We start from the raw sequence: 24,415 nt of genomic DNA, 5'->3' as shown, positions 1-24,415 counted from the left end.
TACATTTGGGCAAATTTGTATTCGCAAATTGTTTGTTTCACACATTCAAAGGGCACAGAGCAATGAGGCCTGGTGCTAATTTTAAAAATGAATCAAACCTTCCTTTGCTATGATCCAAAAACTACAAACTTGTGGTTCAGAGGCTTTCAATGGTATCTGCTCAGACTTGACACTCCAAGGTTAAAAAAAAAAAGCACAAAAGAGTTGTGTTATACACAGCAACAGTAGCTTTTTCCAACAAATTTTCAATTATTGCTTTGTATAACCTCCAAGAAAAGTATCTGTCTTGGCTACTAATGTAAAAGGTTTTTAAAAGGAGGCAGACATTTAAAATTCCCTTAAAATATATCTCTCTCCTTACAGGTTGTCTTTAAAACTGCTATTCATTACACCAGCATTTACACCCGCTGGATGACTATGATTCAGAACTACCTGTGTCACATGATGAATAAGTGCAACATGCACCATTCACTTTTAAATCAACCCCCTCCGACCTAAGCCATGTAAATCCTTCAGAAATTCACACCAGTATTCTCCTCCTTCAAACCACACATAGAAATAGTCCAATGACGAAAGTATACCCATGCACAGCCCCTTTAACCCCGACCATTTAAGTATCTGCTTGGAATTATCAGTGACCCTTGTTGCACTCCCGGTTAGCTCACACTGGCTCTTCTAGAGTACGGACTCACGGGGGCTTTTTTTCTCAGGGGTCCTTGAAATAAACACTGTTGACAGCGTTGCCTTTACAAGACAGCACTGTCAGCTCTGCCAGCAAAGAGGAAACGGCAAAGACTCTTGCACTTTCGGGACGTATATGCACACCCTTCCCTTGTCATGCTGCGGGTGCCCCTGCCACCCACTCACCCTTCCGTGGCCTCCCCGCTTGCCCACCCTGCTGGGTATCTCACGCTTCTATCTTTCAGAAATTATTGTCAAGCCCCGCGCTTCGGCTGGCGCAGGCAGCCGAGGTGCGGTGCTGCCGCAGCGCTCGCTGCCGCAGCGGCGGCGGTGACATGTGTCTCTCACAGCAGCTGGCCGCTAATTCATTTAGCTGCTTTCCCCGCTGCGCTTTAGGGAGCGGGGAAGCCCCGCGCTGCAGAAATGCCGTCCCCCCCGCAGTGCCCCCGCAGCCGGAGCGCTGGGGCTGCCCCCGCTCCGCCGCCCCGGCCCGCAGCTCCTCGCCCCCGGGCCCGGGGATTGGCCCGGCGGAGGCGGCATCAGCGGCGGGGGGGGCCGCCCCCACCCTCCCTCCTCCTCCCTGGCCCCGCCGCCCCTCGCCCCGGTGCGCCAGGGCCAACCGGGAGACCCAGACGCAGGCAGCGCCCCAGCCCGCGCCGCTCCGCGCCCGGCTCCCGCCCGCAGCATCCCCGATGGCCGCCCGGCTGACCTGCTGCCTCCTGCTGTGGGCCCGGCTGACCTGCTGCCTCCTGCTCTGGGCCCCGGGCCATGGGCGCTGCCGCTCGCCGGCGGGGCAGGGCGCCGCCAGCCCGCCCGCCTGCCCCGGCCCGGACTCGTCCGCCCCCGGCCGCGACCCCCGCCGCGGCTCTTCGCCGCCCCCTGGGCTGGGCAGCATCGCTCAGGACATGGTAGCTGTCCACATGCTTAAGCTCTACGAGAAGTACAACCGGGAAGGGAGCCGGCCCGGCGACGGCAACACGGTCCGCAGCTTCAAAGCCAGGCCGGGTAAGACGGGCCGGGCGCGGGGGGCGCCGCTGCAGCCCCCTCGCTCCTCTTGCGCTTTAAAGTGACGGGTTCCTGTCATGGACTGCGCGGGTGTCACTCTGGGTGAATGCTGGGGGGTGCCTTGCTACCTACACGGACAGGGTGTCGCCCCTCGCTTTGCGGGCGGCTTCCCACCTTCCCTGGCTCCCTGCCCTTCCCGGAGAGTACCTCCCCTGGGAAAGTCTCCGTTGCTGTGGATGCAAACCAGCGGCAAAAGAAGCGCCGTTCCCAGCGCACATCGCACTGGGCCAAAAGATCTGTTCAGAAATACTTGGAGCATAAATCTCGTAGCGAGCGCTCCAAGCTCTGGTCCTCTCCCGGCTCCTCTCGCAGCCTCAGAAGTTCCTGCTAGGAGGAGTGCCGCCTACAGGACCGCCTAAAATTACTCGGCATCTTAGGTGCCTTGCTCTGCCTAAACCTGAGAAGACAGATACCTGACCTCCCTCTCCCCAGTTTTACTTGGCTTGATTATGAGGGTGGAGAAACATATGTATTGTATCAAGACTAGACTCTCATTATCTCAATATTACGTCAAATAATAAAAAGGAGGTTTGCCTAGTTAATAGTCCATACATTTGTTATCCTTTGCCAAGGAAACACAAACTCTTTTCTGGAAAACATCTTCCTTCTTTGGTTAACACTGACAGGCTGTAACTAAGATCTTAGGTCTTAAAATAAGAACTGGATCAGTTTCCAGAATCTAGTTGTTACTGCCTTGTCAGAAAAGTTCATTATTCTATTTAGACAAATCAGATGGATTGAAACTCACAAAAGCAAATTTTGCATCAATCTATTTCTCCTCCACTTAAGTCTCATGTATAGAGTGCAATGCAGCAGATGGTGGTTTAAGGAATGCTTACTATAATAGTGCACAATAATTCATATTCCCTTGTACACCCCAACTTAATTTCTATCCTATGTCAACTGTAATACTAAAAAGTAATCATATTCAAGGAGGGGGAAACTCCATGGAAGAGTAAGTGACTAATGAAAATGTTAAAAATCTAGGAGTTATTATGTAAAGCAATTGCAGACATTTAGGAGAAAAATGAATTGTCATGCTCTGGATCATTAGCTAGCAGTTGCTATAACAGTGGTTAGGAAGGAACTTCCACTGTGGATAGTGGATGGTTTTCCATGACCTCCTGTTAACAATTATGCTTTTCTGTGAACTGAGAAGCTAATACTGGCTGTCACACAAATAAGGCCCTGGACTACAAGGAGGATCTGGGGACAAGGCAAGAATTGCACTACATTCTTTTTCCTAATTTTTTAGATAATCTGATGTGCACACTACTTGCATCAAAGTAGTCTAAGTTTTAATTTTGTTTTAAAAAACTACAATTGCAGCATTTTCTACCCACAGGTAGACTGTGCTGACCAAATGCAAATCAATATTATTTTGTTCATTTGTCTGATCATGTAACCAAAGCAGAGAGACCCAAAATGAGCTTGGCTTTCCCTGCAATGGAAATAAGGCATATCTATGTCCAAAACTCCTGTCTCCTGTGTCTTATCTATGTGCCTTCTCTACTGGAACCCATCTTTCCCAAATAACATGGCATGAAAGCAGAAGCTTCTGTGCACTGTTCCTTTGAACTACGTTCATCAAGCAAGTGATAAACACTCTGAAATGTACCACAAAATGATGCAAGATGAGGGAGAAGAGAGGGAGACAGAAAAGACCTTTTCTGTCACCATGTTTATCTTTGCTGAGAAATTTTGTTTCCTTCTGAAAGAAGAAATTGACAATTTTACTAACAAGATCTGTGGAACATCCATTCTTTATAAAACACAGGTAATAATTGCAGTCCTATTGAAATAAGCAAAACAGACTATACACACAATAATTTTCATTATCCCAAGCAATGAACTTGTTTTATCACACACCTTTCAGAAAATCTGTAACTGTCTGTTCCTGTGGTGCTGTTTCAAGCTGTTTGTTAGGTGAACTCAAGCATTAGGGTTACTTACAGTTGTCAAGATGAGGGCTCCAAAGATACAAAATGTTGATCCAGACATTTGTCCTTTGTCATATGCTTTATTGAGTTCTCCTCAACCACCCAGTTATATTGCCATCCTACCTGCTCCTTAGAGGGTATAGGTGGTGTTGACTGAATTACGGAAAGCGTAATATTTTTCTATATTCAGCGCGAAGCACTTGAAATATAAATGCATGTGCTCTTTGCATGTAGCCCAAATACCAAATACAGCTCTTTTTTTGTTCCTCTAGATGTATTCACCCCTTCAGAAAGAGTACTTCACAAACATCTGATCACCTCCTCTCAACTCACCTCTACATGTGTTCACAAGGGTGTCGCCCTGATTCTTAAGATTTTCTAAAGCCTTCTGAGTTTACATTCTGTTAGAAAACTTTCCCACACATTTTCTATAAACAACATATCATTTTGCATTCCTTCGTGGGGGTGGAGGAAGTTGATGTACTGGCGGTTTGTCCAATGTCTTTGGAGAGGTGGCCCATTCACTCTCCAATCCACTGTCACCTTTGGAAAAGTGTAAAAGTTGGAGTCAGAAAATAAACGTTCTTCTTTTTTACCTTGCCATCACAGTGGTTCGTGCTGTGCTTTCTCGTGTCCTATAGTGACACAAGGGTTCATTAGTTTTTTACAAGGAGCTGAGAGATGGTCTAAGAACTGATTTCTCAGGTTTCTTATTTCTTTAGGTGCTTTCCAGTTTTCAGGGAACTTTGTAGGCTTTAGAAAGCAGCAGCAACTGGCTGAAGTTAGTCGAGTCATAATGGTTTGTGACCAAATGTGAAATATTAAGTTATTGTCCAACTTTACCTAAATATTAAATTATTGTCCAACTTCACCCCTTACCAGATTGAGGGGCATTAATCTTCATGGCAGCAATTTACTGCCTAACCATGAAACATCCCCATAAGTTGACTCTTGCAGCTCAGACTCATTCCCTGAACACGATGCATCCTCTGTGCTAAACAAAGCAAAGACCTTAATGAATAGTAGAAAATAGCAGTGATTTAATTAAGTCTGTATCATAATGCATATGTGCAAGAAAACCAAATCAAGGCTGACAGTGCATGTTTGACAAGCTGGTAAAAGCCTGAGCGAACTTATGAAATATGGAAATATAACTATTCTCCATCCAGAATCAAATCTTTTAAATTCCTAACAAGTCTGTACTTCCTGGCTTCTGGCTTTTCAACAGTTGTAGTTTCATAGATTCTTACTCTGTTTTAAAAAGAATTTTAACTTTTGAAAGGTGTGTTTTATTCTAGAGTACAGAATTATTTTAGATTAATTCAGCCTCCCTTTCTATCATTACAAGTTACCTTCCCTTCTGAAACCCTGAGACACTGGTGTTTGAAATGTCTTTATCCCAACAATGCTTGTGCTTCATAGCAGTAACTGCAGAGCTGATGATGGTGCTTGGAGCATTCTACTACTGAAATAAATATTTAAAAATTCAACTGTACACAGCTTGGGTGGAGAGAACCAGTAGTTAGACATCTTTTTAGAAACATATGCCTTCTGAAATGAACATGCAATAATAAAGCCTGGTGTTCTAAAGGAAATATTATAGTTACTCTCTTCCTTGGCCTGAGAAATCATCTAGTAGCCTTGTGAAATTTCTGTGCTTCAAAGACTTGAATAAAATCTAAACCCTTAAGTTTTTTCATAGTATGAGCACCAATACATATGACTAGTGTTGATTAAAAGCTTACTAACAGGAATCATATCCTGCCTGAACTGACAGAAACTAATAGGTTCTTATCACATCAATGCAAGCTGTTTACTCTATCAAGAACAAAACACAGATGGTGTAGATGGAAATTACATGCTTGAACATTTGTACTCCAAGACTGCCTATGTGGGCTTGGGATTAATGAACATAATAATCTGCTGTTATTTTAGTCCAAATCATGGTTCTATCCAGCACTAATTGGGAAATAGATAACCAATTTAGTAAGGTGTAGCACTATTCATTTCCTTTTTTCAAATCAAACTGTGCTTTAAAGAAAGAATGTTCCAACAGGTGGCAGTTAACAGTACTGCCTTTCTGTTATTGCCAAAATTCCTGTGGCTCATCATCCATAGTGCTCTGAAAAACAAACATAAATGTTTCTGGGAAGCCTGGCTGTTGCATTTGTTGGGTTTTGTTTGGTTTGGGGTGGTTTTTTACTTCCTTCTGATAGAGAATTTTCAGGTATGTCAAACAGGGCTGCCAAAGGGTTGGTCCACTTGGGTTAATTAAAGATGCAAATTTACCAACTGTAATCCTTTGATGCATTCTAAGTAGTGGTGTGAGCTTGGGAGAACAGGAATCACTTCTTGGTTCTGCTACCACTTTTCCATATACTGTTGAGCTGGCAAAAAAAACAAAAGCAACTTTTTACAATTATAGACTATTAAAGCATCATCTTTTTATGCTGGAATGGGATTTAATTTTAAAACACTAAGAGAGTTTTTTACTGTTTAAATAAATGTGGTGTAAGCAGTTATTAGTGTAAAATTGCTCATCTTCCTCAAAAAGAAGGTAAAGATGCAAGCTGAGCACAAACTGTTTAACTAGTTAAAAAGAAGCTGTTTCAAATGGAGTTAGAATTTTAAGAGTCAGCTCCTGTTCAATAGCATTTGTCACTAACTTGGTGCAGATCTAAACACAAGCCTTGGAAACCAAGTGTGTTTTATAGTGTTTTAAACAAAGCTCCTGCGTGATGTGTGCTGGAAAAGGAGGATTGCTCAGAGAAGTAATGACTCCCAAAATGTGTCACACTGCTTACTGCCAGCCCCCTTGTGAAATGCCTCATGTGCACTACTTGCAGATGATGCCCACAGAGTTAGCACCCAGACATCTTTCAGGAATCTGAAGTCAGCTTTAGATTAGACAATCTTGAATATTAACTGTAAACCTGGTTTCTGCTAGTATTGGTTTCAGCAAAGTATTTCTCCGAGCTCCACCACAGGTAAATTTGACAGCCTCTCTGAGCCTGACTTTGTTATAAATGAAGTGCAATCAAGAATTGCTTTTCTTGTCTGCCTAGAATGAAAGGGAGTCTGGAACTAAAAATCTCTGGAAAGAATTTTATCCCTTATGTGTACAAAAGATGCCCAGTATGTTGGACATTCTCAATGTTATTGTAATATTGCTATTAAATAGGTTTTTTTCTTCCTCTTATACACCATAGTTTTAAGCTGAAGTGACAAGCTCACGATACCAAATATGTGATGTAAGTGAAAAGTAAAATTTGTTAATTCACTTAAATGGAAGTAAGATTTGACTACCATTTTTGGTCTCAAATATACATCCATGTTTTCCTTGCTCTCTTGCAGAATTCTTGGCCCAGAAGCCCTTGTACTGCTTCAATCTAACATCTATGCAGGATTCAGAAATGATCCTTGCTGCCACTTTTCACTTCTATGCTGACAAACGCCCTCGGCACCGGGAGGTGTTTTGTAAACGGTCCAAGAACTCATCCTGCCGCCTCCTTCACCTGCCTCCAGTCCTACAGCTCAACCTAGTTTTCCAAAGCATTCACCACAATTCTGCCTATGGACTAGTGAAAGGGAACATCACTGTGCTTCTTCAAAGGCGCGGGGCTTGGCATGCAAAGGACATTTCACACATTGTAAAAGAATCAAAACGAGCTGGAGAGCTCATTCTCTGTGCTGAGCTTGATTCTGGGGAGAAACACCAGGGCTTCCCCGAACAAGTTGCCAGCCATTTACCTTATATACTAGTTTATGCCAATGATCTTGCAATCTCTGAACCTAACAGTGTGGCAGGCACCCTACAGCGTTATGATCCATTCCCTCCCAATGATGGGGACCCAAATCTATCCAATGCTTCTACTGATACTCGAGTTAGGAGGGATACGTACCTCGCTAGCTCTATTCAGAACAATGAGTTGCCAGAAGTAGAGTATAACAATAAATACAACAAACATGACATATGGGAGAATGCCTACAGATCCTTGAAACCAAAAGCCTCACGCAAAGATCGAAGGAGAAAAGGGCAAGAAAATACAGAAACCCTTAAAAAGTCTCAGGTGCTAAATTTTGATGAGAGAACGATGAAGAAAGCAAGGCGGAAACAGTGGAATGAGCCAAGGATTTGTTCAAGAAGATACATGAAAGTTGACTTTGCTGATATTGGCTGGAATGAATGGATCATATCTCCCAAATCATTTGATGCTTACTACTGTGCAGGTGCATGTGAATTTCCAATGCCCAAGGTAGTATGCCTTTTTATTCTTGTCAGTTTGCAAGCAGTAGGCCTACACTTCTGCTTATCCAACTACTTCTTTAATTAGAATTTCCTTTAGATTTTTACCTTTTTTCATTGTGTTCATTGTGACCTAAAGAATTTAAACAATATTGCTTCCATTAACTTAGTCATCAGAGTGCAAAAAAATTGCCAGTTTTCTTCAAATGCCATCTGAAGAATAGGAAAAATCTCTTGGGTTTATCTTACAATTTCTCATCTTTTATCTTGAAACCATAGCATAAAGACTTTTGTAGCTTATGAAAATATGGTTATACCCACTAAATCATCCAAATACTCTATTGTGGTGGCAGGAGTATGAAGTATTATATGCTAATATTAAAACAAACTATTCTACCAGTATATTTCTGGATTCCACTTGTAATACTTTAGAAGAAAAATAAAGAGTAGTAGTTACACTGAGGTACTTGTAACTTCAGGAAACTGCTTGTCACTTTTGAAAATATTAGTACTGATTAAGATGATGTTTGTGTATCTAAATTCTAAACATGTTAGATAATCCTGCTAGAACAAAAATGTTGATTTACCTTGTGTCTCCAGAAATGCCATGAAACTGGCTCTAGCACCCTAACATAAGCACACTGAATTCCTCCTAAAGAAGCAGTGTGAAATTTGCCAGTGGAAAGGAAACCATTTGTCTTACTCCAACTCTGCTCTATGGCAAGAAGTAGTAAGTTTGGTAATCCTATATTGGACAAGAATGTTTAGGATTTTATAAGACTTTCAAGTAAAGGCAAAGGGGAGGATTTGAAGCACTGCATAGCCTGCATATTTAGAAACTGTAATTATTTTGCAATTCTGCCTAAAAATGGCCTGATTATTTGTTCAACTGACATTTTTGTATGTGGTCATTTGGCACATAAATAAAGAATAGTTCTGTACAGCACAGAATTTCAAGGCTCTGAATCAGGAATCTGCCCTACTTTACATCCAGGGAGATTGATGTATGTTTGTGTTGAAACAAGCAGTATAATTTCAGGAAGAGGAGATATGTAGGGTAATTTTAAGTCCAGGAACAGTAGAAATCCAGACTTCAGGGTAAGGTGTACAAATCAGACTGCTTGTTCTTATGTAGCTGGCCAATGCTGAGCCAGGTGTACATAAATTGATACGTGGTCTGGCAAAAAATTAAAGTTTGCACAGACTTGTTGTAATACAAATTGATCATGCAATATAATCACCGTTTAAGCTATCCAAAACAAAAGACAGCTTGGGAATATTGGTCCTTTGCCATAGACTCACAGTCTAATGCACCATTCACACACAACATAAACCCAAGAAACAAAAAATCCCCAACCAAACAACAACCCCACCCTTCAAAAAAGATGCATTTTGTGAGCAAAACAGCATTACACAAAAGCTGATAGGGCCAGAAGAGACAGGATCCATGTCTAACTTGAATAGTTAAATAAGCTTATATTGCTCATTTACTTAATGTCTTATCTAGAAATATAAGCAAATACTTGATATATAATAAGGATTCCCTTTCACAAGTATCTTGATGCCCAAAAACCAAAATAAGGAAAACAAAAACCCAACTTAAAAAAAACCAACCCCACCCAAAAAAACCCCAAAAAAACCCCAAAACCACAACCCCCCCCAAAAAAAAAAAAACAAAACAAAAAACAGAGAAACTAAATCACAGAAACATAAATTTGGGAATTCTGGGTTTGATACACAATCATTGATTGGGTTTGCATTGAAAGAGGTCTACTACTTGTTAGCTTTGTATTTTTAAGAGGGGAAAAAAGAAGCAGATTCAAAGGTGTAACTTTTTTTAATGACTCTTTCAAAAGGAAGAGAGAGAGGATGCCAGCATGAATGAAGATTTCAGTTCAGAGCATGAGAATTGCTAAATATTACTTAGGAAGAAATTTGTTCTTTCACATATGCTCTAAGTCAGGAAAGTAACAAAGGCCAGATAAAGCTATTGATAAAGACATGGTCTACACAGTCAACCTATGATGGACAACAGACAACTTATTTCCCAAGTACCCTTTCAGAACTGTGGACATAAAATTACATACCTGGCATGTTGGGTATCATCACACTGTAGGTTTATTTTTTTTCTTTAGTATCAGTACATCATTCTGCACATCCACTGTAATTGCAAGTCTTGATTTAGATAGGTACTCAACAGCTTAGGTACAAATCTTTTCATAGTAAGTTCACTTACCTTCCTGCTGAATTTCTTATTCCCTGAACTGTGAGGAGGAAGACTAGATTATATGTATGGCTGGCTGCAGTGCTGCATTTGCCAAATAAATTCCAGTCCTGCATGTCATAGAACCTGGTGTGTTGTATATAACTTAGCAGCCAGCATTTAAAACATTAGCACTTCTTCAGTGCCATTATTACTGGGCATTCAATGAACTTTTTCAAGCTTTCTACTTTAGCACACTGGGACAAAGTTAAATGTGAAGCCTAGCCCATGATCACTTAGCACTGATGCCAGGTTTCCAGAAGGGCTGGAAAAATTCAGAGCTTCGCTGGACGTGGGATGGGTGTGCTGTCTGGCTCTGCTGTGGATTTAAGGCTCAGGCAGCCAGATTACATACAGAGTACTGGTCCATCATAAGCATTTTCCTTTCTAAGCATTTTTGTGCATAGCATATCCACATTCAGGCATTAAAAAATTAGTGTTGTTGTCTTGGGAGACAGCTGCTCAGTCTAGATAGGCTGTGTTCACATGTCTTGTTCCTTGCAGATATTAGAGGCTGTACAGTGGGAGAAGATCCTTGCAGGATCTTCTGCAGGTTCACAGCCAAGAATCCTGTAAGTCAGTAACTGGCCTGAGGGCAGTGATGGCTATCCACTGCATGGGGGCAATAAATGCTGTTTCAGTAGCACATTGTGATCTCTGACTGTTTCAAATAATAACATGAAATAACACAGGTGCTAGGAACAGTTCATGAGATTTTTCATAAAGGTTAAATTAAGAACTTGATTCTAGAGCTCCAATTCTTTGAATTTCTATACTCTGCAGTTGCTTAAATGCACAAAATATCCTCCCTCTCTCTCTTACTGTCCACATATGCTGACATGACCAATGTGAGACCACCTCACTGCTGCTTGTTTTGAAATCTAAATCTTGAGGGCAAGAGAGAGCAAGCTGTTGCTAATTATGCTAACATATACTAATTACAGAAAGACACTGTGCAGGATTGGTCACTTGCTGGGACTTGGCTATAGGGGTGATGTCTTGAAGGGTCAAGGACAGATTTCCTGGTTACTCCTTACAATGGCTTAGTTAAGGAAGATCTGAAAGCCTTAATGGCAGTTAAGGTTTGAATCTGATTTGCTGATATGTTACACTTGATGCAAATGTTGCAAAATTGAATTGTCCTAAAAACAACTCCTTTGTTCTCTTCATGGACTACATAACTTTTCATGTTGAAATAGAAAACCATGGTTTTTGTGGCTCAGTACCATGAACAGGTTATAGATGTAAAGCTGCTGTGAATGCTCACTTCATACTTTTCCCAGTCTTCCAGCCTTTTTTTCTTCTCCCAGTTTGAGGCTAGCCCATGGGAAAAAAAAATCCTGGTGATAAAGGCAGAGGGAAGCAAAGACCACAGATATGAACTATTTGTCCTGCAGTTATGATCATAAAGGCTCTGTCAGGGTGCTTGACTATTCTGTACTCTCTCCTGTGGACACTACTTCTGGAGTACTCTGCTATTTTAAAAGAGAGTGCTTACTCCAGGAAAAAGTAACTAATTCCAGGTTAGTATACATGAGAAAAAATTATATTGGAACATAGGGATATTTATTTAGGGATAGTTATTTTGGAAATACTTACAGTGGCAAATTTTATAAGTCAGACAGGAGGTTAAGAAAACAAAATAGAGCATCTAGCAACTGAGAACTATGCCCCAACTTAGGCTTCTTCTCTTGCATGTCTGCCTCCAGCATGTAGCAGGTGCATTCAGGAACATTTTTCTTCAGGCCTCTGGCTGCTGGCTGTGCCACCAGTGCCCTCCTCTGGTATTTATGAAGGGCCTAAGGAATACAAAATATCTGTAGGATACATCCAGCTCAGGAAAGCTGGGAGTGTGAGGGACTGGTTGTGCTGCATGGCCCTGTAACTCAAAGAATGACATATTTGCTTTATTGAGAAACAAGCAACTGCATAATTCTTGTGATTTTCTATGTTCACACAAGAAATTGACTGCTTGTACCAAGTCCACCTAGGAAAGTGACTGCTCATAAATGAAGCTATAACTATTTCCTTCTCTGTTCTAGATTGTCCGGCCATCAAATCATGCTACAATCCAGAGCATCGTAAAAGCAGTAGGAATCATTCCTGGCATCCCAGAACCCTGCTGTGTTCCTGACAAAATGAGCTCACTCAGTGTCCTGTTCTTAGATGAGAACAAAAATGTTGTTTTAAAGGTATATCCCAATATGTCAGTTGAAACTTGTGCCTGCCGATAAGTTGGTACAAACACACCTTTAACAAGGCCTACAGATCCTGCCTGACTGCTCTGGGAAGTTGTAGAGGAGAAATGAATCCACTTGTGCTGATGAACCAATGCAAGTCTCCAATTCCTCTACAGAAAGCACACGGAAAGACTAAAACAATGCACGTGCTTGCCTCAAAGGAGAGGTCGTACTGTCATTTGTCTTTCACATTCATCTTCCAGGAATTCAGTACTTCTACAGATACCTTCTAACCCACCTAGCCAAGATACCTGGTGTTTAGAGAGAAATTTAAGTGTAAATTTTCCACAATCAAAAGACTAAAATATGTTTTTATATGTTACTTTCTGACTATTTTATCTCTTCAGTTAACCAAGAAGATGGGAAGTGATCTTGCAAAGGCAGACTTATTTTAGAATATCACTTTTTTACACAAATCAGAAGTTTTTGCCTAAAACACTCATACTCTTAATATGTATATTTATACTGAAAAATGCTGTAATAAAGGGCTTAAAATGTATATTTTCTTCAGGATGCAAGTATAGTTCACTGCATAAGTTTTCATATAAACAATATGTTAATATAGTCATTTTTGGTTACCCTTCCTTAATATATAATTTGTTCTACAAAAGACATGTAATATCCCACATTCTTGGTTTGCTGGTGATTTCAGGTTGTCAAACATATTCTCTGAGTAACACATACAATATAGTAATTTGTTCAAATACTAAAATAAAATAACCAAGATTTATATTTTTGTAAATTATTCTTTATAGTCTCTAGATTGTTACATGCTTTTAACAAAAGCTAATAAATTAAAGGTACAGTAGTATCTAAAATATTTGCTTGTTTTTCTATAAATGCACTTTCCTGCATTCTGTTAATTAGATGGAAACTTGTAAATACATGTTAAGCTTGTCATAATGCACTTCAATAGATTAAAGATAGAAGGAAATGCTATGATCATCCAGACCGACCTCCTGCATAGCACAGATGAAAGAACCTTGCTCAGCAGTTTCTGCACCATGCATTATGGAACTTCTGTTTTGAGCTTGGGAATATCTTTGAAAAACTTGCATAAATTTGGCTTTAAAGATTTCATGTGATAGAATATCTCTACTGGACTACAAGTAGTTGTTCCAAAAGTTAGTGCTCTTTGTTCATATGCAGTGGCTTAATCCTAGACTGAATTTGATGAGCTTTAGCTTCAATTCAATGGATCTTACTGTAACCTATTTCATTAGATCCCTTTTATCTATTATCCAAAATACTTTCACTGTGTATTTTTAGTATAGAGAGTAGGGTCAAGTTACATTTTGGCTAAGATTTAAATAGATTGATTTCTTATTCTAAGCCTTAAAACAATTTCTCACAGCTCTCTTCTGAACTCTTTCCAGAACTTTCATTAACTTTCTTTTCAAACAATGAACATCAAAATGGGAAACATTTGGCAGTGGTTCCATTGGAAGTCTTTATAGAAATAAAGTCTCTGCATCCCTCTAACTCCTACACAATCCCCTGTTGATACTTTTATGGTAGCCTTTTAACTGCAGCAGCCTTTTAAGAGCTGGTGTTCCCATCATGGTGTCTGTCAATCCTCTGGTTGTCCCCATGTTCTAGGACACACTTGCCACATGCTTCATTTTCACCCACCTGCTATAAAATAGCATAAAGAGATCAAGAGTGGAAGAAACATCTGAAGTCCCTGAGGAAGCACAAATTATAAGATATGGAGTGCTTCCTCCTCAAGAAGCAATCTAATTTTAGGCACTACCTTGTCCTGTTAAGAGTTGCTTTGTTTAAGGGAAGGGTGCTACACGCACTTCCTTCTAAAGAACAAATAACTGCAAGGCTCCTATCCTACTAAAGTTCTAGGTATATTCTGCCACCAATTTTCTATGCTCAACTGGTGCAGTTTCTCAGAAAACAGAGGTATGTAAATGTGGTATTTCTAACATACAAAAAAGCAAGATTCAGCATACATGGGAGGCTTTGCTAGGTTACTCTGACAGAACTTCTTGCTAGTTCTTCCTAGAAAACTCTGACTTAGAAGTAAAAAGTTCTATGGTGCCCTGTAGTGACTGTCAGTTATGCCTTACAAAAGATCACTGATCAAGTTTGCAGCTCTTCTCATGAAGTACTTTTGCACTTTGTAAACCACTACAGTAATTTACACTATAATTACTGGGAAAAAACTTTGTATAATGTTGCTTCTAGAGACTTCCCTTAAAAAATTTACAATTTTGTGTTTTTATAAACCATAAGAAACTCAACTACAATTGAAAGAGTAAGCTAACATAGAAAGAAAAATTTAAGATTTGTCAGAAATTTACCATTCCTACAGAAAAGCCATAGTACAACGTTTTTCAAAGTATCTTAAATCCATGTTATTTCTGCTCTCTGCGAGAATCTACCTTTTTATATATGTCTAGTCTTGCTCCCATTTATCACTAGCTCTGAAAAGCCTGACATTAACTTAGTGTGCCTATATTCTCATCCACAGCATTTTGTTTTTTCTTAAGGAATACTTGCTATATCTTGAATTAGTCCTTGGATAAAAACATTATTTCCAAGATGTGCTGATGCAAGCTATTATGGCAAGAGATTCCACACTTTGATCTATGGTCAATAGGATATAAGGAAAAATGCTACTGCTACACTCATAAGGACGCCTACAAAACTCCAAGAGGTTAAGACTGCATTTAAAGTTCTATTGGCAAGACTGTATATATTATACCTGTAAGTGTGATTGTTCTCAAAATATACCTTTGCTACACAAGTCATACATATCTCTTATTAGTAAAGCTTATTTCATTTGGAATTTACCTGTACTGGTCAATTCTTCAATGCAAAAAAAGGCTTTCAACCACTTTTAGTAGTTTAAATTATTCTTTTTGGCATCTTTGTAATTTGGGTGGCTAATCTTTCTCTGGAAGGAGAAACTGCATTCAAAATGGCACAAATGCAGACAGCTGCTGCCAGGGGATGCTGATGCCCTCACTGTCTTGGTTCCAGCAGATCTTTTTTACTTCTCTGAACATCCTATAAATCATTCTGCTCAATGCTTGAGTTTATAGAGAAAGTTACTACTGATAAACACAGGTCAAGACAATTCCACTAACTAATCCTAAAAGAAAATGGTATGAGTAAAGACAGATAAAATAAGAAAACAGTTGATACTGGCCAGCAAAGTGTTAAAACCCATTTTTTCTAAAACAAAACTGATTTCATTCTTTCAGGCCACTGTTTAATTGCCAGCAGTAACAGCAACAGCTACAATGTACCTAGGTTTCTGTGAAATATTCAATTCACTTGCCAAGGCTGCATAATTAAAATAAACCACTGGACAATATTAATATGTTTTTGTATCACATTGATTAAAAAATGTCTCACTGCCAAACCTCAAAGAACAGCTTTCAAAAGGAATTTCCACTGAGTTAAACTGTTCATTGTAAAGTTTCTGCAAAGCTGACACTTGGCCTGACAGTATTTGACACCTTTATGTATGAACTTTGAGTCTGTATATAGCAACTCCCGCTGCATTTGCAGAAGAGAGATGTTTATATAGACCACTTGATCTAGCTGCACTCAATGTAATTAAAATTAATTTTAAAGTAGGCAGATACAGAGGTTCAGGTACCTAGTCTCAAGGAATGGAGGCTGCTCCTACTGAGTACAAGACTTCACCCTTGAAAGTCATAACTCTTAAAAATTTTGTGGCTGTCATAGATTTGTGATGCAGTTTGAGCACCCAGCATGATGCTATGGAATGGAAGCCAGTGAAAGCTTTGAAAATATACACACTAGAGCAGTGAACCACATAAAAAAAGGATATATTATTTCTGCATGTGGCACTGGTGGACTGCCACTAGAAAACTATATATAGCCCTAGGTTTCACCTTGTCAAGAAGGCCTTCAAATTCTGAAAGACAAACAAAAAACAAAGAAACCAAAACAGGGAGAGAAAATGTCTTTTGTTACTAAAGAGAACAATCTGTTTATCAGAAAGAAAACTGAGAAGTAATTTGATTACACTGTGCAAGCACTTTGAAAGGGGAAAATGTCAGTGCTATGGGACTCCTTAAATGAGCCAGAAAGTTACAAGAATTCCTGTCTAGAAGGTAAAGTCAGGCACAATGAAATAATGAACATGGCATGAAGGGGTTTTTAGCTGCAGGTGATAATATTTTAGCTACAAAAATCAAAATTTTTGATTCTTTGACATGTTCAGATAAAGTCTGTTGGCACTTAAAAATATATGTTTATCCAAACACAAACAATTTGACTCTGCATGTAGGTATAAAACACAAAGGCCCTGAGTAAATATAAGTCTTGCTATATGAGAGACCAGGATCAATGCCAAATAATCCTTTTTGACTTTATGTCATAGGAACATAATTAACCAGGATCTTGGATCCAAGTTGTCACTTGAACAGAGTTGTTAGAAAAAATGATGCATTATTAGTACAGAAAAAACAATTATGTATCATTAGATTAAATCACAATACATTCATTAACATAAATAAACCTGGTTTTTCTTCTGTATCATGAGAAATTAATTTGCCTTGGCCTGTTCTTCTCATGCACACAATGTCTTCAGAGATAATCTTCTGTATCTTCAAAAGGACTTTTTATTTTCCATGTGGCCTTGGAAGGCCTGGTTCTGTCTTCATTTTGAGGTTGCTGAAAAAATGATTGGTTGTTCTTGGACTGGATCGACCATCATGAATCTATGAGATATATTGCATAAGATACTATAAAAACAAGCCTAAATTCCCATACACCAAAGGAATGAAAATGAACAAGCCTGCAAACAACATGAAACAAACTTGACACAAAACAGATTTCACTGTGTACAAACAATAGCCCTTGGCTGATAAACGGAAAGAAGTTTTAAGGTTGTTTGTAATGTCATGAGATCATGTCTTGCAGAATCACAGGTCTTTATCAAACTAATGGGCATTTTCTAATCATATGTGAAGGGATTATATAAATAATTTGTGAGATGTTATTTGTTAATAGCTAATAGAGTGATTTTGTTCTAGAGCTGTATTTTCTAGTCTTGCTGAAAACAGTGCAAACTTCTGTGTTCCTAAGAAAGCATCTCTCTGTGTTGGCAAGGAAGTGATAGAAGAATGTAATTAAGCAAAGATGACCCTAAAGTGAAATGTGGATTCTTTACAATATACAATGTCCTTTCCACCAGCCACATGTGTTTGTCAGATGTTTACAGAATCTTCATTAACTAAGAGCTTTGCTAGATAACAGAAGCTGAAGCATGGCATCAATGACTCTGATAAGGACAAGTGTATGACCAATCTGCTTGACAACTGACAAGAGGCTGGGGTTTGAAGCAGACTGCAGAAGGAACACCAGAAAGTGATTTGCAAAGGGCATTCCAGTTGTTTGCCTTACATCTTCTTCCCTCTGTCTTTATTGAAACAAGACTGGCAATCAGCTAAAATACCCTTGTCCTCTTGTTTCTCCACCAGAAAGTAAATATAGAAGAAATGTGTTGTTTTGGAGTATTAGCTGCACTGTCTGTTTTCAACATCATTGCCTGTTTGACAAGAGGCAAGCCTTTGGAAGACTGGGACAGGCTATCAGCTATGGGAAAGTCTGATGCACACTTTCATGATCCCGGGGAAGTAGAAGATGAGACCCATTTCAACTTTAAATCTTTCTTGGAGAATATGAAGATGGATTTACTAAGGAGTTTGAATTTGTCAAGAGTACCCTCACAAGTGAAGACAAAAGAAGAACCACCACAGTTCATGATTGATTTATACAACAGATATGCTGCAGACAAGTCCTCCATCCCTGCATCCAATATTGTAAGGAGCTTCAGTACTGAAGGTAGGAAAAGTCCTCAATATGTGGACTACAATTTTTAAAGAAGTACCTTAATAGTAAATAGATCCTTTTGAAATTCAGAAGAAACTGAGTTCCTAACTTCCACAGATTCTTCAGAAATGAAACATTAAAATTTTCTATTATATTCTTACTATATAGTTTCTTTCAATTTTTAAAAAATGCAGTTACCTTTAGTTTTCTTCTTTGATATTTTCACTGTACAATATTCTCTTCTCAAATGCTTCAGCTAAGATGATGCACCAAATAACAAAGTTTACATGTTTCTCAATCCTAGATATTTCAAACTGAGTTTTTATGTTAGCATGCAAACTTTGATCACCTATAATTGAGACTGATGCTAGAGAGTTTTTCTCTTTTGGCAGGCTCTGTACATATTTAAAAACTCCAGCAACCAACTGAGAAATTTGTTGCTGGATTCCAGCAAGAAACAGCACTGTTCCTCCAAAATTCTGGGTTACACTAAGATTTATATGAAAATGGTCAATCATGCTCATATCAACAGAAAAAAATTCAAGATCCCTGTCTATGTAACATTAAATAGACTTTTAAAATATCCGTCAGGCAGTAAAAAAGTTAGAAGTAAGTGCAGTCCTCGTTACGAAAATGAAGCAGGGAGAAATGAAGTTTCTGTTTATATTAAAAACAGACATACACAGGTAACAGCATTACAGAGAACTCCAAATTCCCAAATTAGTGTCCCTAGTCCTGAAATAGAAAGAAATCTCAACAATAGGACCTAGATTATAGTTTCTATATCTGACTCTTCCCTGTGACTACTTTAGAGGGTAAATGGTCTGAAGAAATGGCAGCAACAGCTAATTGAAATTCCCTAAAACCCAGTCATGATTAAGCAGTTAGTTTACACTGAGCATTAAATAGACATCAGGGATGACTTTTAAATACTACCAATCTGATCTTCCAGCCAAATACCTGCCCCTCCCAAGGCAGACTTGCTGGTACTGCATATAGATTTGCAGACAACAAACAAATGTGAACAAATCCACACAAATTCAAGGAATCCAGCCTGGAACAGTCTGGACCTGGGCATGAAAGACTGTTTAGTACCAAGACCCCCTTCAGACAGACACTGGACCTTCAATTCAGGACTTTCAAAAACTTTTCTATTTCCCCAAACTCCCAGTCTAAGCTGCCTTCAAACTTATCTGAAGACAACAACAAAAGCTTCAGCACAGCCAGTTCTTAAAGACACTTATATATGTATATTAGAGCAGAAGAGTATCAAACCATTAATTTTTTTACAAATTCTTTCTGTAAAAATATCTTTAACAAATTGCTACATCTGAAAACTCTGCACATGCCTTATTTATGTATTTAATACTGCCCAGCATCATCCATAGCTTGGTCTAGGCAGCCTCTTTATGCTTCCCCTCACACACTCACCTGGCTTTGTAATCACAGTAAAATACTACCAACACCAGGGACTTCCATTTCCTCTTTTCACTCTCTGCCCTTGAAACTTGGCCAGAAGACAGGATTTTTCTTTCTTTATTTTTTTTTAATGCTGTGTTTCCATGCTCTTATTTTATCCCCAAAATATATAGTCTATTAAAATCAAGTTACTTGGATAGTCAGAAACACTGTAACCACATTTTAATTTCCTATTGCAGATGTTGTTTCTTTAGATTCACCAGAAGAAAACCCATTTCAGAAACACATTTTGTTCTTCAACATCTCTATTCCACAATATGAGGAAATCACCAGAGCTGAACTGAGAATTTATATCTCCTGTCACAGGGAAACTGGGTCTCTCTCAAGGCTGGAAGGCAACATGGTAATTTATGATGTTCTAGATGATGGCCACTGGGAAAACCCAGAAAGTACCAAATCTTCCCTTGTTTCCCACAATATCCAGGAATGTGGTTGGAAGATGTTTGAAGTGTCCAGCGCTGTGAAAAGATGGGTCAGGGCAGACAAACTGGAGACTAAAAATAAGCTAGAGGTTGTTATAGAGACTAAAGCTCTGAGTGGTTTTACCTGTGGGAAGCTGGATGTCAGTGTTACTCCTGACACAAAAAACCTGCCCCTGTTAATAGTGTTCTCCAATGACCGTAGCAATGGGACCAAGGAGACCAAAGTGGAGCTCCGCGAGATGATTGTTCACGAGCAAGAAAGTGTGCTCAAGAAACTAGGGAAGAACAACACTTCATCTGAAGAGGAACAGCAGGGAGAGGAAAAGGCCATCACTGGATCCCACCGGCATTCCTCCAGAAGCAAGAGAAGTGTTGGAGCCAACCACTGCAGGAGAACTTCCCTCCATGTGAACTTTGAAGAGATTGGCTGGGATTCCTGGATCATCGCACCAAAAGATTATGAGGCTTTTGAGTGTAAAGGGGGTTGCTTCTTCCCTCTGACAGACAACGTCACCCCAACTAAACATGCTATTGTCCAAACTCTGGTGCATCTCCAAAATCCAAAAAAAGCCTCCAAGGCCTGTTGTGTTCCGACCAAACTGGATTCAATCTCCATTCTTTATAAGGATGATGCTGGTGTGCCCACTTTGATATATAACTATGAAGGGATGAAAGTGGCAGAATGTGGCTGCAGGTAGTATACAAGGCAGAATCTCTAAGAAAAGGAACATCCCCTTTATCTGTCCTGTGCAAATCTGTACAACAGTGATGCAAATGAAGACGATTGCAAACAGGGTTAAGAGCATGGTATGGGGCTGATTTTTGTTGCTGCTTGTTTTAAGGGAAAATTGGCATTTAAAGAATGCCAATCTTTGTAAATAGCCTGCATTATATATCATGGCAAAGTGAATACTGGATTAAAATATTGTGAGATTGAATGAAGTATGCATTATCTGGTGATACAATGTCAATGCCTTATTTCAAACTTTCTGTTTAATCAGCAGTATTTTAGGTCACAAACTAGAGGATTTTCAGTGGGGGTTTATGATGTCCTGCAAATGTTTAACTGCTCTTGAAATCTAATTCTCTCAGTTAACTGTGACATTTTCAACTTGGGTAAAACTCGGTAAATGGAATGTTGTCTGCATGATAAAGTCAGGAATCTAAATCCAGGAAGCCTTTGCTCATATCAGTAATCTCAGAGGCTTTTACAGGCAAATTATTTGTTCCTGTAAGTGAAGATCTGCAGTATTCAAAACAGAACAGACGCTCACTTATTTCATTCCCAAGTTTCCTTCTGTGGGTAGCAGGTGCCTTAGTTTCAGCTTTCTTATCCTCAACGTCCCTATTTTTACCCCTTTATGGCACACACTTGAATGATAAGAAGTGCAGCCTTCCGCTTCTAAGACACTGTTTCCTAGGAGGAGCAGCAGCCCTTATCGCCGCACAAAGATAAGGAGCCACTTTGACCTACTGCATATTCTTAGTATTTCTTTGCAAGAACATGCAGTCAAATGATGTCCAGCCTTAGAAGTTGTATCCTAAGAGCAGTGGGGGTTGACAGAGCTCAGCACTTTTGAAAAGCTCAGGCTGCTTATTTAGAGGCCTACATTTGTTGTTCAGAGTCTGGAATGAAGTTCTGATTTTTTTTAAAATGTCTTCTTAGGAGAAACGCTATTTTACATGCAAAACTCTTTCAACCCTTAGAAGCCTGGGAAAAATTGAAAACTTCTGTGTTACATTGCTGTATGAGAAATATACTATCATACTATAATTCTTCTGACTTCAGTTGTATTTTCACTAAACAAGGATGCCATCTTTCCTGCAATTAAAGTAAACTTCCTTTGATGCTAATAGAGGTTGTGCCTGTAAAAGGACAAACTGTCTTCTATTGGTTGAGGTGACAGGGGTAAGTGCTGTACAACATCACCATAGTGCACCTCACTTCTACTCTTTCACCACCTTACACACATCTACCTGACAACCCTTTTGAACCAAATCCTTAACAAACTTGCATCCATTAAAAAAGGTGAAGAATATTGATGAGGCAAAAATCTAAACAGTACCCTAATGTATGGAAGCAATGGAATTTAAATCAATACATATGTTTTGAATTAAGACAGCCTGTGGGCAAGTCGAATTCATTTGGCATGAACAGGTCAGCTTGAAACCCAATACACGGTTTATTTACTATTGTTAACCTAATACAGAGCAAATAGCAGGTGAGTGGGAGCAGGGCAGTTGTAATTCCATCAAGAACTGCTGGTTAGATCACAACCCATGAGCACAAAGCACGATTCACTGGAATTCTTGAACTGATTTATAGTCATTTTCTTTAGAACTGGTCTGCAATTGGATCAGATCTGGGATCTGGGTCCATGCAAACTCCATACATCCCTAGCTGCATGCCATTAACCTCTTAAGCTTCCCACAGCAGTGATCATTCTGCCACTGGCTTCTGTCACGTTACAGTCATCATTATGTCTTCCTCCTGCCAGAGCCCCCTGTATTGTCTCCCCATTTTGTTCCTCTCTCCTAAGCTCCTGACATTTTGCAAAACTTCTCTTAAGTGACAGAAAGAACAAAACATGCACTTGATGTGATCACATTAGAAGACTTACTCACTCATGTCAATGTAATTGTAGCTAAGTGCCCTCCAGTTATCTAAACACAAGGTCCTAGTTATATTTTAACTTCATTGAATACAAAACTTTGTCCGTGATTAAATGAAAAATATTAGGAAAGGGAAAAACCCACACAAAGAGAAATTCTCAAGAATCAAGGTGGGGGGTGCGGGGGGGGGAGGGGGGTGTTACATTCTGAAGTCAAACATCGATCTTTATTTCTCTTATTTGGATGGGGAAAAAAATACCCCAAATCATTTTTGGCTCAAAACCTCAGCTCCTAGCTATGCTCTCAGAATTCCAGAGAATACTTATAGATCCCATCACAAAACTGGACTAGAAGTTGCTTTTCTATTCAGTAAAAAAAATCAATTGAGTTTCCAGCCAGCTTTAACAATCATGTGCCCACTGGCTTAACATGTTGGTTGGCATGGTAGTAAAATGAAACATGAATCTTTCCACAGGGTAATGAACAGGGTCAAGATGAAATGAGAACCCAGTAGTGACTACAGCTGCTACTACCTTCAGCACGGCTGAAGTGCGTGTCAAATTGATGTTTGACTTTACATTTAGCAGCTTGATTTATGTAGTTTTGCACGTTTAATTTTAAATAATTGTTTGAGATCGCTCAGGTTTCAAATGCTTTGGGATGCAGCAAGTCATCCAAGTGGTCATGGTGGTTCTCGAGAGTCCACAGGCTGTGAAGAACTTATTCATTTGACATAAACACGAGGCTGATGTCACAGCTGCACAGCTCAAGGGGCCATACCTCAGCAGGGTGTGCAGCAGGGCCAGGAGGAGCCATCAGGGCCACCAGGCCCGCAGCAGAACCATCTGCAGGAATCAGATCCCTTTGGTGGCCGCCATCCATGATGGCCACTAAACAAAGCCTGCTGTGGGTCACTGGACCTCTCACTGCTTCAAATACAACCCCAGGACAGGAGGGCTTGATAGAGTATTTAATATTCAGTATTTATGGCTAACTCTGTGTGGTGTACCATGCTGAACAAACATGTAAATCTATCCAAAGTGTGGGATGTAGACAATACAGAAAATACAATGCAAACATGTAATATACCAATTCTTCAGGGATTGCATGTTCAAAAGCATGTTTCTGAACTAGGTCAGGTTGCATACTTGAAATTCATTTTCTTGATGACCTCCTGAATCTTCTACTTTTCTAGAATATAGTAGTCCATCTGTTCAGTGAAGCTAGTCAATGTGAGTTTATTGCAGCTGTGCTTCATAATTTGTGATGACTCTCCACCTGCTCCTGGCTGAAATGAGAGAGATTTCAAAATGGGAATACACTTTTTATGCCCTCACTTAATCTTACTTTAAAAATATAAATCATCTTCTCATTCTCTTTTTTTCTTTTTCTTGATCACTGTAAAAAGAGGGGGGAAAGGAAGGGAAGGGAAGGGAAGGGAAGGGAAGGGAAGGGAAGGGAAGGGAAGGGAAGGGAAGGGAAGGGAAGGGAAGGGAAGGGAAGGGAAGGGAAGGGAAGGGAAGGGAAGGGAAGGGAAGGGAAGGGAAGGGAAGGGAAGGGAAGGGAAGGGAAGGGAAGGGAAGGGAAGGGAAGGGAAGGGAAGGGAAGGGAAGGGAAGGGAAGGGAAGGGAAGGGAAGGGAAT

The 24,415-nt window shown here is 39.8% G+C and overlaps 2 protein-coding genes across 2 annotated transcripts; both read left to right on the top strand.

Moving 5' to 3' along the window:
- Nucleotides 1-730: 730 nt before the first annotated feature.
- GDF10 (growth differentiation factor 10) lies at nucleotides 731-13,243 on the top strand. Its single transcript, XM_031505244.3, has 3 exons — nucleotides 731-1,686; nucleotides 7,041-7,942; nucleotides 12,238-13,243. Exons 1-3 carry the CDS (start codon nucleotides 1,017-1,019, stop codon nucleotides 12,427-12,429), a joined length of 1,764 nt encoding a protein of 587 aa, XP_031361104.3. The 5' UTR covers nucleotides 731-1,016; the 3' UTR covers nucleotides 12,430-13,243.
- An 823-nt stretch (nucleotides 13,244-14,066) lies between these two features.
- Nucleotides 14,067-24,144, top strand: GDF2 (growth differentiation factor 2). The gene is made up of 2 exons (XM_021540059.4): nucleotides 14,067-18,270; nucleotides 19,917-24,144. The coding sequence occupies exons 1-2, from the start codon at nucleotides 17,925-17,927 to the stop codon at nucleotides 20,855-20,857; spliced, it is 1,287 nt and encodes a 428-aa protein (XP_021395734.3). The 5' UTR covers nucleotides 14,067-17,924; the 3' UTR covers nucleotides 20,858-24,144.
- The last annotated feature ends 271 nt before the right edge of the window (nucleotides 24,145-24,415 follow it).

Source organism: Lonchura striata, chromosome 6 (assembly GCF_050655825.1).
Source record: "Lonchura striata isolate lonStrDom1 chromosome 6, ASM5065582v1, whole genome shotgun sequence".
NCBI classification, from domain to species: Eukaryota; Metazoa; Chordata; class Aves; order Passeriformes; family Estrildidae; genus Lonchura; species Lonchura striata.
This window is presented reverse-complemented; position numbering and strand designations above follow the sequence as displayed.

Bases quoted from the DNA above. Each gene is read 5' to 3' on its own strand.
- GDF10 (XM_031505244.3), top strand. From the start codon at position 1,017: ATGTGTCTCTCACAGCAGCTGGCCGCTAATTCATTTAGCTGCTTTCCC. The intron at 1,687-7,040 runs GTAAGACGGGCC...GCTCTCTTGCAG, and splicing joins CAGCTTCAAAGCCAGGCCGG to AATTCTTGGCCCAGAAGCCC. The intron at 7,943-12,237 runs GTAGTATGCCTT...TCTCTGTTCTAG, and splicing joins GTGAATTTCCAATGCCCAAG to ATTGTCCGGCCATCAAATCA.
- GDF2 (XM_021540059.4), top strand. From the start codon at position 17,925: ATGTGTTGTTTTGGAGTATTAGCTGCACTGTCTGTTTTCAACATCATT. The intron at 18,271-19,916 runs GTAGGAAAAGTC...TTCCTATTGCAG, and splicing joins AAGGAGCTTCAGTACTGAAG to ATGTTGTTTCTTTAGATTCA.